The 13517-nt window shown below is 46.4% G+C and overlaps 1 protein-coding gene across 1 annotated transcript in view; it reads right to left on the bottom strand.

The window, feature by feature from the left end:
- LOC112119704 (rap1 GTPase-activating protein 1-like) overlaps window positions 1-13517 on the bottom strand; it is a 63628-nt gene that overhangs the window by 17763 nt on the left and 32348 nt on the right. The window contains exons 10-16 of the mRNA XM_026660234.2: window positions 11815-11886; window positions 11530-11616; window positions 9721-9855; window positions 7133-7282; window positions 4560-4663; window positions 2564-2680; window positions 2067-2193 (exon numbers count right to left, since the gene is read on the bottom strand). Of these exons, the coding sequence (XP_026516019.2) occupies window positions 2067-2193; window positions 2564-2680; window positions 4560-4663; window positions 7133-7282; window positions 9721-9855; window positions 11530-11616; window positions 11815-11886 (792 nt within the window). The remainder of the gene's footprint in view (window positions 1-2066; window positions 2194-2563; window positions 2681-4559; window positions 4664-7132; window positions 7283-9720; window positions 9856-11529; window positions 11617-11814; window positions 11887-13517) is intronic.

Genomic DNA, 13517 nt, shown 5'->3' with positions numbered 1-13517 from the left:
CTGAGTTGGCACTCTCAGTTGGGTTCCGCCAGAACCGCATCGTCACACAAGACATGAGAAGTAATTCTTCCGCTCTACTCTGCGCTGATAAAGCCTCAGCTGGATTACTGTGTCCAGTTCTGGGAGCCACATTTCAGGAAAGATGTGGACAAATTGTAGAAAGTCCAGAGGCGAGCAACAAAAATTATTAAAGGTCTAGAAAACATGACCTATGAGGGAAGATTGAAAAAATTGGGTTTGTTTACTCTGAAGAAGACTGAGGGGAGAACAGTTTTCAAGTACATAAAAGGTTGTTAAAAGGAGATGGGTGAAAAAATTGTTCTTAACCTCTGAGGATAGGACAAGAAGCAATGGGCTTAAATTGCAGCAAGGGAGGTTTAGGTTGGACATTAGGAAAAACTTCCTAACTGTCAGGGTAGTAAAGCACTGGAATAAATTGCCTGGGGAAGTTGTGGAATCTCCGTCTGTGACGCTCTGTACCTCGGGGGAACACCCTGCACCCCCATGTTCATCCTTATAATAGATTGTGTGGTATCCAATGCAAAGTTTGTCATGTTGGGTGTCTTCGGAAGGCTCATGATGCACTGAGCATTGTTGTTATTTTGTGTATATAGTTATGAGGCTGAAAATGTGACCTCATGGCTTAAAACAAGCCCAGGCAAAACTCTCCAGGAGCAGAGGGGCAGTTCACACCTCATCAGGGCATATATGAGACAAACCCAGCCCAGCCTCACAGGAACAAAGAACACTGTCCTAGGCAGCAACAATGGATCTGTTGGACTCTTGAGTGAGTCATCCCCCTTCCCTTGGTCAGTTTGGGACTACGATGAGGATTACCTGACTCTGAAGTGGCGGGGGGGCGGGGGAGGCGGCAAAGCCAAGAGGGAAGAAAAGACATGATAAAAGGGAGAGATGCTTGCCATGCTCTCTCTCTCTTCCACCTCCATCTACAGACACTATCACCAAGTGACTGAAGCGCTGATCAAAGGGGAGAGCCTGGCTGAACGGCAACCAGCCAGCCTGTGGTGAGAAGCATCTAAGTTTGTAAGGGCACTGAAAGTGTTAAGATCAGTTTAGAATGCGTTTTGCTTTTATTTCATTTGACCAAATCTGACTTGTGCTTTGACTTATAATCAATTAAAATCTATCTTTTGTAGTTAATAAATATGTTTGTTTATTCTACCTGAACCAGTGCATTTGGTTTGAAGCGTGTCAGAGACTCCCCTTGGGATGACAAGCTGGTACATATCAATTTCTTTGTTAAATTGACGAATTCATAAAAACTTGCAGTGTCCAGCGGGCATAACTGGACACTGCAAGACGGAGGTTCCTAGTGTTGTGTCTGGGACCGGAGATATTGGCTAGCGTCATTTGGTTGCACAATCCAAGCAGCGGCTGGCCAAAAGTGCTCACTCACATAGATGGGAGCAGCTTACATGCTAGAGGCTGTGTGTGAACAGCCTGGGAGTGGGGGTTCTCACAGCAGAACAGGGTAAGGCTGGCTCCCAGAGTCCAGATAACACCAGGGGAACGTCACACCGTCACTGGAGGTTTTTCAGAACACATTAGACAAACATCTGTCAGGAATGGTCTAGTTATTACTCAGTCCTGACTTGAGTGCAGGGGAATGGACTAGATGACCTACTGAGGTCCCTTCCAGTCCTACACTTCTATACTTCTATTCTATGATTATTTTGCCCACCAATTAGGCCTAATTTCTGATACACTAATTTGGTCCATTGACTTCCAGTCCCACACTTTGTTTTCCAGGCATGAATTTAACATAGTCCTTGAGTTATATCACTGGGTCTTCTCGTTCGGACTAATTCACTCTGTTTGTGTACCTTTTCCAGCTTTTCCTATCAGCATTCATTGTTATAGATTATTGTAATACTTTACAAACTTTTATCCACTTGCCCACAATTAGGCTCACAACCAGGGTAGACCTACTAGGCCCCAATTATCATCACAGGACATAGCTGGTGTTAGGGGTAAGCAGGAGAAGGGGGGACCCGGTGAGGGGGAGGGAATCTCTGTATTTTAGGGCTCATAAATCCTACACTCACCGTCTCATTCTCCTCTTCCTCAGATGTTTCATTTTCCCTCACTCCACTACAGCAGCTGCTCACGTTGGATGAGGAGCGTGAGAGTGGCTGCATCGCACAATATCCCAAGGTTTGATTGGAGAGGGTTCTGAAATCCAAGTCCAAAGTTATCACCATCATTGCGATACACAGATCTCATTTTGCACCATCCACCCAAGACCCTTCCAGTGCTTTGCAGACAGTAACAAAGCCTTACAAGTCGCTGTGGGGCAGCTTTATTGTAATCATCCATATTGATGGGGGGATCATCCAGAGAGGGGAACTCACTCATCCATGGTCAGTGTCAGAGCCAGGAATAGAACCTGGCAGAACTGGCTCCCGATCCCTGGCTCTAACAACTAGCGATCACATTCAAGGTACCTATGTGAGGGGATAAAAAGTGAGACACCTGCCATGCTGAAGCCTTCCCCAGGGACACCAAGAGTTTCTCCTGAACAGAAAGACCATTTTCAACTCACTTGTTCTTCCTGTTTGGGAACTCTGGGGAACTGGGACTGGAGGAGCCATCAGACTTCAGGTCAAAAAAGGGTCCTGGACTCTCCAGCACCTTCTGGATTCTGTCAGCAACATCCCTACTGGGGTGAAAGGAAAACCAGCTACATGAGACATGAGTTACCACTGGGTTACTTAATGCTTCCTACAAGAGGAAATACAGAGAGGGATTTCTATGGGGGACACAGGTACAAGGTGCAGGTTGGGGCAGTTTGGAACACAGCAATCTTCTTAAATAGTCTACAAAAGAAGAACATATCAGGACTGGGCCTTTTTATGCTTCTTTATGATAAAAAATAAAAGACCTGAAAGGGTTTAAGATTTCAAAATTTCTTCTCAACTTGCTCCCCCCACCCCCATCCCACTAGAAATTCAGATCTTATCTAACCTGGAAGACTCTACAGTTGACTGGAGATTTAGTATTTTTATAGTGTCAAACATACCAAGGAGGTGACATTTGACTAACTGAGAGCAGCAGTGGTTTTTCTTTCAGACTGTATCAAACTTGTGTTTTTGCTGACACCTATTTAACTAATATATTTGTGAGGAAATCTCTTTGTGTGAATTATTCTGCAGTGCAGCCCCTTCAATTAGGAGCTGAGAAAACTCCCAGTCTTCATCTCAAGTCATCTGATGAGTCAACCAGCAAATGCAGGGAAAAGCAGGCTTAGCATTCCTGATATATCTAAGGTGACAACAAACAGAAGAAAATCTAAAGAAACCCAACACCTTCTTTCTGTATTATAAAGAAGCAAATAAGGGCACAGACCCATTTTTCCACCTTTGCAGGAAATCTTTAAACATCTTTGAAGAGGATAGGGAGGTGAGTAACATATAAAGGGCTGGGCTGAGGAATGTATTTATACAAGATGTAAAATTGTTGTTAAAGGTAAGCCACAAAAAGTGCGAGTGTTGTGACAGTTTTTTATTTTAGATACATTGTTAATGGGAACTTGCCTCCATATAATTTATTGTTCTAAAAAAATACATCATTTTAAATAAAAATAAGTCTGTCAGTGTCTCTCTTAAGAAAGGGCAAGAGAAAGAGACATGCGGAGAGACTTCACAGGCACAGATTTTACCCATGGTGATGGTCACAGCTGTCTACATTCTGGGAGAGGGGGTTCTCTTCTCCTCTACACTGAGCCCTTTGACAGATTCCTGGATTTCATGAACAATTGGGAAGGTTTCATGTGGCGTATAGAGCAGTTCAAAGGACTGGGCTTTGGATCTGGTATACACTGAACCCCTGATGCACAGCACCCCTTTAGGGGCCCATTAAGAGCTTAACAAAATAACCTGTACTGCTCAGTGTGCAATTTTCAAATGCTCATAACTCAGCTACATCAAGCCCTGGAAAAAGGCTGTGCTCTGCTCCTCAGTGAAGGCTACTTCTGTGATAGTCGGCAAACCTCAAAATTCAGCCATTTTGATTATAGCATGTTTAGAAAAGTTGCACAAGTATTTCTTTTAAAAGTCACAAGATTTAGTTACTATTTTAAAAAAATGGAAAAAAAAAAATTTTTCTCCACTCTCCTCTCATATGCGCACAGCAGAACTGTTTCTGTCACAGCAGGGATGGAACAGGACGGGCAGGAATCCTGGATCATCTTCTACTCTGTTTGATGAAGGTCCTGTCATCTACATTCCTGTTCCCCTCTCTCCTCCCCTTCACTCTGGTCTTGCCTCCCTCCCGTTTCCCTTGTCTACCCCTCCCCTACTTCTTTCCCTTCCTACTTCCTCTCAGTTCCCCTGGGTCCCAGGCCTATTTTCTCCTGCAGTCTGCTCCCATTCCTGTTCCTTTGATCCCACCTCTCCATCTCCCCTTTTCTTGCCTCCCCCAACCTTCACCATCCTCCATCTCCCCTTGGTCCCAGTTCCTTCCATCTCTCCTCTCTCTTCCGCTGCCCCAGCACCCTTCATCCCACCCCACTCCATCCCATCCATTCCCACAGCTCTTACCTCTTCTCCTCCTGGATGTTCTCAATGCCAATGGCACTGCTGCGACGCCCGTGGAAGTGGCTGCCTCGGGTGCGTGATGGGCTCCTCCCAGGCAGGGCGAAGGACTAGAGAGAAGGCGAGTAAGGAAGTTATAGGAAGGAGGGAGGGGAGTGTGAGAGACAAAGCAGTGGAGTACTGGAGGAGGGGGAGAGGGAGTGTGCAACCTGGATCCCAGACCCTCTTCTTGCATCATCTCTGATATGTAATAGTGCTGCCCAGAGCCCCCAAGGAACCAGAATGTGAAGGAAGAACTCCTACAAGCTGTCAGTGAGGAAGAGAGGGGAGGAAGTGAGGGTTCAACACAGGCAGGGGCTTTAGGGGCTGCAGCCCAAGGCCCCGGCTCAAGGGGAGCCCCGCAAAAATAAATCACAGGCAGCGATCTCCAACTCCGGGCCACTAAAAGTCCCACAGCGCAGCAGGGCGCTCAGGCAGGCTGCCTGCATGCCGTGGCTCCACACCACTCCCATAAGCGGCCTGCTGCTAGCACGTCTCTGCGGTCCCTGGCAGGGGTGGGGAGGCAGTTCCGCACGCTGCCACCGCCCCCAGCACCGTCCCCCTAAGGGGATGGTGCTTGCAGGTGCGGGCAGTGCATGGAGACACACTGTCCCCCTCCCCCAGGGGCCGCAGAGACGTACTAGTAGCCAGCCGCTTCTGGGAGCAGCGTGGGACCACGGCATGCAGGCAGCCTGCTGCGCCGCCGGGCCGGGAGCTGCCTGTGGTAAGCGCCTCCCAGCCAGAGTCTGCACCTCACACCCCTTCTTCCATCCCAACCCCCTGCCCCAGATCAGAATCCCTCTCCTGAACCCAAACTCCATTCCAGACCTCACACCCGCTCCTGCACCCCAATCCCCTGCCCCAGCCCCCTCCTGCACCAAACTCCCTCCCAGGAAAAAGACTTGTATACAGGGCCCACACAAAATCTAATAGTCCCGGGCCCACGTTAATCCAGCCCTGAACACAGATGCTAAGAGAGACAGAGAGGAAGAAAAACAGACAGGCAGAATGAGACGCAGAAAGACAAGAGACAGAGTGAGAGAAATGGAATGAGAGACAGAGGCTCAGGCAGAGAGTTACGTCATAAAGAGAGACACAGAAAGAGTTTGGAAGAGAGGCATAAACTCAGATTGAAAGGAGACACAAAGGGCTTGTCTACACTATGCAGCTTTTAGCGACAAGGCTGTGGCTAAAAAGTCAGCGTGTGTGAACGCTCTCTGTCGGTATTTTGTCGGCACTTTTGCCGACGCAATACTTCCAGCCCAGTGAGCGGCGTTAGCTTTGTAGGCAGGAGAGCACTCCTGCTGACAAAGCTGCATTCACACTGCCACTTGCGTCGGCAAAATTTTTGTCTTTCGCGGGGGGGGGCTTTTTAAAGTACCTGTAAAAGACAAAAGTTTTGTTGACAATGTCGCAGTGTAGACAAGCCCAAAGAAACAAACAGACATACAGACTCAGAGAGAGAGAGGAAGGGCCCAGCTCATCACTACTCTATGGCTTCTTAGTGCAGACATAAAGGATCTGTAAAGCTACAACATCTGTCCCCTGGGCTGCAATTCCCCAAAGAAAGGGACCTCCCTGGTTGACACAGAGCTGGTGTTTTTGGCACTACACCAGCCCTGCTGGAGCCCCAGTGCAGAAGCCTTGGGCAGCCAGGTGCGAGTTAGCTAGGGTAACCATATTTTCAGAATCAGAAACCAGGACACTTTTGTGGCAACATTTTCGAGGGTCATGAAATATTCATACAGAAGACATGAGTGCACTTTTTCTTATACAACTAGGTGTTACTTCTGTCAGTGACACAAGCATATTTCTCAGAATGGAGCATTTCTCCTGGAATGTAGTGCTCTGAATGAGTTTATCATGCAACACCAACTAAGTATCCTTAACAGTCACATCAAGTAAAAGAATGGTTTTGGCAGAGCCTGTGCTCATCTAACTTTTCTCTCACTGCAAATACTGTTCATCCCTCTGAGTGCTTGTTCCACTGAACTGTTGTTCCTGACAAGTGAATTCTACTCAGCATAGCAATATGACTGGAACATACATTTTGTAGTTATTAAAAAATGAACATTTGATTGATGAAGTGAAACACTGAATCAGTTCCAGCATCCTGAAGTTCTCAGTTCTCATCATATAAAAAACCGGGACTGTCTTGATAAAATCAAGGTGTATGGTCTTTTTTCAGTTAGGGCAGCATGCAGATCCACAGCTAGTCCAGGATAAGGGAGGCACAAGGGTGATGTCAAGCCACCTCTGCCCTTCCTCTCAAGCCCTGTGCCAAGCTCAGATCCAGTGTGTAGATGAACGGGACCCAGAGACATAAATGAAGACAAAACAGAGACACAGACTCAGCACAAGAGAGATACACAAAAAAACACCCAGTCAGACACACAGAGACAGAAATGGAGTGATATAAACAGAAAAGATTCACAGAGGGACACACTAATAGGGATAGAGGGACAAAATGTGTGGGTGGATCATGGAGGATCAGAGACATGCTTGGCCCTTTCCAATGGCACTCCCTCCCGGTACCTTACCGCAGCAATAGCCTTGGTGCCCTCGGCGACACTCTGGTTGAGAGCAAGGCCGGCAGTAGCCGGGCGGCTGGGCGGGGTTGCCGGCTGCTGTTGTTTCCTCATGGCTATCCCCATGGTATCCAGGCTCTGGCTGCGGCCTCGGATCACCCGCTGGACAGAAGGGAGACAGAGAGACAGACGAAGAGACACAGACACACACACAGACACACATAAGGACAGTATGAAGAACACCACGGAGGGGAGTAGAGGGGGGGACAGACACCAGTACCAGAAATATCCTCCCTCCCCACTAGAGCTCAGCAGACCAAAAATTACCCATGGGAAAGGCCTGTTTGGTCCCATCTTGTCTATTTGCCCCCGGGTCAGTGAAAGATTGTTCCCTCTTCTCTCAGTGTCCCCCATCCTCCTGCAGGCGATAAAGAGATTCCCCACCAACACTACAACTTTCCTAAAAAGCCAGCATTACCTCACACAGTCATACCCAGTGCAAGAAAAGGGACCAAATCCCCATGTAAGGCTGGAGGGCTCAGTCCCATGCAAGCCTATGCAATGGCCATGAGAGAGAAGCTGCTCCACCGAAACCAGAGTACTCTGAAAAAGCCACTTCACAGGCCCCCTCCCTCTTCTCCAGCTCCTTAAAAGGCTGTCTGAACACAGCGATGTGCAGCAGCTGCCAGAGGCCAGAAAAACAGATTTTGGGGTATATGCCAACAGGCGCTGGACAGAGTCTGAAATTTTCTATTTATCCACCGAACAGATGCTGCAAGGGCAGTAAGCTAATCATTCAAACACACCCTACCAATGGGACTCAGCCATGACCTGCACCAACCACCTCTACAGGTGAGTGGGGAGTTGGCCCATTTTGTCCCCAGCAATTCTGATGAGGGCTGCCAACCAAGGGGGCTGACAGTGCCAAGTGAGATGCTGGTACCTGTGATATGGCTGTCTGTCCCACTAGGCATGTACCACACATGGTGCAAGAAGAAAGGAAGAGAGATGGAGGCAGGGCTGTGCCTAGCTATTTTGGTGCCCTACGCAGCCCCCTCACGGGGGGCTGTGTGGGGCCCCAGGCCTCTGTGGGGGGGCTATGGGGGGCCCCGCCCCAGGCCTCCATGGGGAGGAGCGGGGGGGGCAGCTGGCCCCAGGCCTCTGTGGGAGGGAGTGGGGGACTGGCCCCAGGCCTCCGTGGGGGATGGGGGGAGGAGGACTGGTCACTTTCTGCGGGAAGTGGAGTGATCCAGCCCCAGCCTGCTCTGCTCCTCTGGCTCCCAGGCTTGGGGGGCAGGGGGGAACCGCCCCCCAGCACTCGCCGGCGGTGCAGCTGGGAGCCAGGGGAGTGGAGCAGGCTGGGGCCAGGTCGCTCTATTTACCGGTGACTGCAGGCCTGACCGCTTCTGGAGTCCTCAGGGGAGTGGGGTGGGCTGGGGTGGGGCGGGAGCGGGAAGAGGCAGGGCTGGGAAGAGGCAGGGGCGGAGCAGGGGCGGGGGCCCTGGGGAAGAGCCGGAGCAGGGGTTGTAACAGCACGCAGCTGAGTATTTTGCGTATGGGTAAGGACGGCCCTGGATGCAGGCAGTGGAGTGAGAACCAGCACACTCATTCCCTCCTGTTTAAGTAGGCCAGTGGTACTCAGACAGGCGGCTCAGGAGCTGCAAGTTGCTCTTCAATGTGTCTCCTGCAGCTCTTTGCAGCACATGATATTAAAATACCATGATTCAATTATTTATTAACCAAGCTAAGTTATTAATCAATCAGGATGCTTTTATTGTAGAATACTTAGTCAGTCATTTTGCTGTGAGAATAGTATATATAAAGAGAGAGAAAGAAAGTAAATAAAACAATGAATTCATACTACTGTGGCTCTTTTGGGTAATGTTGATCACTAATTTGGCTTCTGAACCATTGAGATCTGAGTATCACTGGTATATTCGTTCCCTCCTTCACATCACCCTGACCCTGCGCTCCTGGAGATTGGCCATTGATACCACCTCATCATACAAAAAAGAGCTTGTGCTTTTAGAGGGAAAAAGATGTATCTCAGTATTCCAAAGCATCTAGATACTACAGCAACAGTTGTGTTAGAAACAACCATCAGATGGGACCTTCCCAGCTGCTGCTGCTGTCCTGGAGCTAGGCTGGAGCCAGTGTGCTGCTGGGGGACAAAAGGCTCTGCCCCCCGAGCCCATCATACTTCCTTCTGCAAGCTCCTGATCTCTTTTCTATACATCGGGGAATTGGGTCCTCCCTGCCACTAGATGCCAGCCAGGGCCAAGGCTAGGGCCAGGGGGTCTAGGGCTTCATTTCATCCCACCCAGAGGCTTCACATTAGGAACAGCATGGGATGCTGTACTGTGCCAAGCTGCATCTCCCCTGAGTGGGGAGGGAGAAGCTGCATTTCTCTTTGTGAGGTATATAAAAATACATTGCAAAATGTGGCTGTTGAGAAGGAGCCACATTTCCCCCCACTCCCTGCCACCCCAAGCACACGTGCCCAACAGGGCTGATGTATCCTGAACGGGGACTGAGCTGGGTGGCAGCCGCTCTGAAAGAGGGGTTGGTTTAAGAGGCTGCAGCAGTTCTTGATTTCTCACCTTGAAATTTTCAAAGAAGCCACCACCCCCATTCTCCATCTTGTCATCGTCCCCAGAGGCCAGGCCCATCATGCTGCGGCTATGGAGCTGCAGCTCCTCAAAAAGGCTCTCTAGGAGGGCACTGCGAGTCCGCTCCTACACCAGGGCAGAGAGAGAGAGTGGGAGAAAAGGGACAGAATAGAATAACAGAAAAAAGAAAGGACAGAGCACTGAGAGAGGGGGAGAGAGAGAATGAACTCTCCTATATTTCAGATATAATTGATACATCCCACTTTCTCTAGTGTTAAGAGGAATATGATTTCTTCCAAATGTGGACCCTTCTCTAACTTCCTTATTCTCCCCCAACTCTGAAGGCAGATATACTGCCTTAAGCTATTTTTTGTGCCCTTTTTCTTCATTTCTTCTGTTTTCCATTTCCCTCAGCCCGTCTTAGAAGAGCCTAGGAAATGAAATCAGGGTGGATAAAAACTGATTATTTAAAATAAATAAATAAATAAATAAGTTTCTTCATTTAAATCAGATTTTCTTTCTTTAAATTAAATACATTTTTGTTCTTAAAAATAAACCTATTTGAAATTATGACAACCTATGTTAAAAATAATTTAAACTAAATTTACAAAATATAATCTTAATCAGTACATGTTTGCTGCCAAAGTTTTAAAGAATGTCACACTGCTGAACAGGTGGAAGACACTGGCTAAGCACCTGGAACCAGAGTTTGTTGAAGTGCTAGCTATTGATAGTCTTTTGCAGGCACAGCACGACTATTTTCTTCATTTCAGTTTATTCAACTAGTTCTGTTCAATGACTAGTTCATTCAAAGTTAAAAAATGGACCGGGAGTTTAAAAAGCAGGAAAGCTTGTCTCCCTCTTCCAATCTATGAATAAAAACTAGGTGTGAAGATGAGGCCTACTAGTTCTAAAGCCTTGAAGGACATGTTGCCAGAAAAAATAGTACAGTTCACTCACTGCAGAGGATACTTACTTTGTTTAGTAAATCAGTTGATTTTAAATGCAAACATGTTCTGATAAACTTACTTTTTTAATTTATTAAGTAGTTTAAACTATATTCCAATTTCCATCCAACTACAGCTTGACACAAATCACACACAAAAAAATCTAGTAAATGAAGAAATGTATAATTCACATCTTCTAACTTAATAAACAAATGTAAAAATTAAGAATTTAAATAAATGCATGTTAAGCAATATAATTGCTTAAATAAATGTGTATAGATATAGTGAATCCTCCTGGCTAGCAAAAACAAGTAACAAATTTAGTGTAAAAATTATATTTGGTTGCAAATCAATATGCTTTAATGGTTATCAACCAGTGCAAATAAATCTTTCTTTAGGAAAATAACTAAAAAGTATAAATGGAAAACAAGATTAAAATTGATTACGGTATTTAAATCAAGATTTTGTACTTGCTGATTTAAATCAATCTACCCTGAATCAAATGCAAAAATCTAAGTTAATGCAACATTAAGATTGGGTGGCTTTCACTGTACAAAGTCAGGTAATGTAACCACTAGAGTTCTAGTAGCAGCCACTTTGCACATACACCAGATATTCTATTCTTGTTTTGGAGGGGTTAAATGTGTACTTTAATATAGATATATATAATAAAACATACAAGAAACACCACAAGGCTGAGTTAACATTTAATTTACTTTATTTTATTTTTAAGGGACTTTAATTTCCTAAGAGTTTCTATATCTTTCATTAATTGTGCAGCCTTAACCTGGCACTAAAACAGTTTTTTGCATTTATTAAATATTAATGCAAACACTCACATACACAGACCCACCTCTAGTTTGGCAAACTTTTCAGCCTGGTAGCAGCTGTACTCAGCATTGATTAGCTTAGCCAAGAGGAATTCACGAAACTCTGGACCCTGTGGGAAAAAAAGGAAGTCTAGATTGGAAATGGTAACCTAGGAAAGGCTCTGGGTATACATTTCCTTAACCCCCCAGGGTTATCCAGCCCCATCCTGAAGTCAGATTGGAAACAGCAACCTACAGGTGAAGGAGTGTGTAAATCACACAACTAATCCCTGCATCGCTTGCTTACAGGACTCATCAGAGACACAAACCTTTTTAAATATGGCTGGATTTGGGAGAGGGGGTCCGAAGAAGGGGACGTCATCTCGAGCTGTTACTGAAACCTGAAACAATACAGAAGAAACCACTTCTACATCATAACAAGAACCAGAATGTCACATCCTCTCACAGCGATGAGCTTGTACAGGAACTCCTCACTTAATGTTGTAGTTATGTTCCTTAAAAATGCGACTTTAAGCGAAACCATGTTAAGCAAATCCAATTTCCCCATAAGAATTAATGTAAATGAGGGGGTTAGGTTCCAGGGACATTTTTTTCACCAGACAAAAGACTATATTTTATATATACACACACATACACACAAAGTTTTAAACAAACAATTTAATACTGGTACACAGTGATGATGATTGTGAAGCTTGGTTGCGGTGGAGGAGTCAGAGGGTGGGATATTTCCCAGGGAATGCCTTACTGCTAAATGAACTAGCAATTGACTGAGCCCTCAAGGGTTAACTCTCACAACACTCTACAAGGCAGCAGGAAAGGAGGGAGGGCAGACAGAGACACACACCCTGTGTGTGAGAGACAGAATGCGCATTTTCCCTTTAAGTAGCTGACCCAGGCTTAAGTACACTGCCTTGTTAATTAAATCAGCTTGCTGAGACCTGAGACCCGCAGCTACTGCCTAGAAGCTCCCTCCATCCGTCTGTGTCCCCCCTGCTCTATGGAAGATGGGGTAAGCGGGGTTCAGGAGCAGGGGGGAGGGGGAGACACCCTGACATTAGTCTCCCTCTTCCCTCCTCCCCCCCGTACAGCAAGCAGGAGTCTCTGGAAGCAGCTCCAAGGCAGAGGGCAGGAGCAGCACATGGCAGTGTGGGAAGGGACAGCTGCTGCACAGGGAACTTAGGGGAGTGGGGCGCTGATACGGGGAGCTGCTGGTCCACCCTGGTTCCAACCACCCACCAGCTAGCTGCAACGGGCTGCTCTTCCTGCAAGCAGTGGACAAAACCGGCGGCTGCCAAACGACTAGAAGGGAGCATTTCACAACTTTAAACAAGCATGTTCCCTAATTGATCAGCAACTTAACATTGAAACAACGTTAACCAGGACGACTTTAAGTGAGGAGTTCCTGTATAAGAGTGGAAACAGAAGTCATGGACCCTGAAAACATCCAGTGATGTGAATCAGTCCCATAATACAAAACTAAGGGGAGCCTGATTTAATTAAGGGTAAATACATTTCAAATAAATCAAAGGCAATACTTCTCCACAACATGTAATCTGTAGTGTAGTCAGCAGACGGTTCTATGCCAGCTAAGTCCCAAGTGTATATCCAAATAATATATTATTATACCAGAGAAGAACATCAATTTTATGAATCCAGTCTTCTGAACAACCATTTATCCAAATCATTTTCCCTGATAAGGGGAAAAGAATATTATGTAACAAAAGTGATGTCGATGAAGAACAAGTCAACATCCCTTCACATCCTGATGCCTTCAATGCAATGGAAATCACTTTACTGTGGGGTTTGAAGGACAAAAAGAAAGTGATGCAGTGCACCAGACTGAAATTTATGCACTGTATCTGCTGCAGTATTGAGATATTCAATGTAATGAATTCCTCAATCCCCAATTAGTTTCTAACATAGTTCTACCGTAATATATACCCAGTTTATATAGCATTTTTCTTACACACACACACACACACACACACACACACACACACACACACACACA

The sequence above is a fragment of the Terrapene carolina genome, unplaced genomic scaffold (genome assembly GCF_002925995.2).
Source record: "Terrapene carolina triunguis isolate 2854851 unplaced genomic scaffold, T_m_triunguis-2.0 Scaffold740, whole genome shotgun sequence".
Lineage (NCBI taxonomy): Eukaryota > Metazoa > Chordata > Testudines > Emydidae > Terrapene > Terrapene triunguis.
The sequence above is the reverse complement of the archived record's forward strand: the minus strand, read 5'-3'. Positions and strand labels throughout refer to the sequence as shown.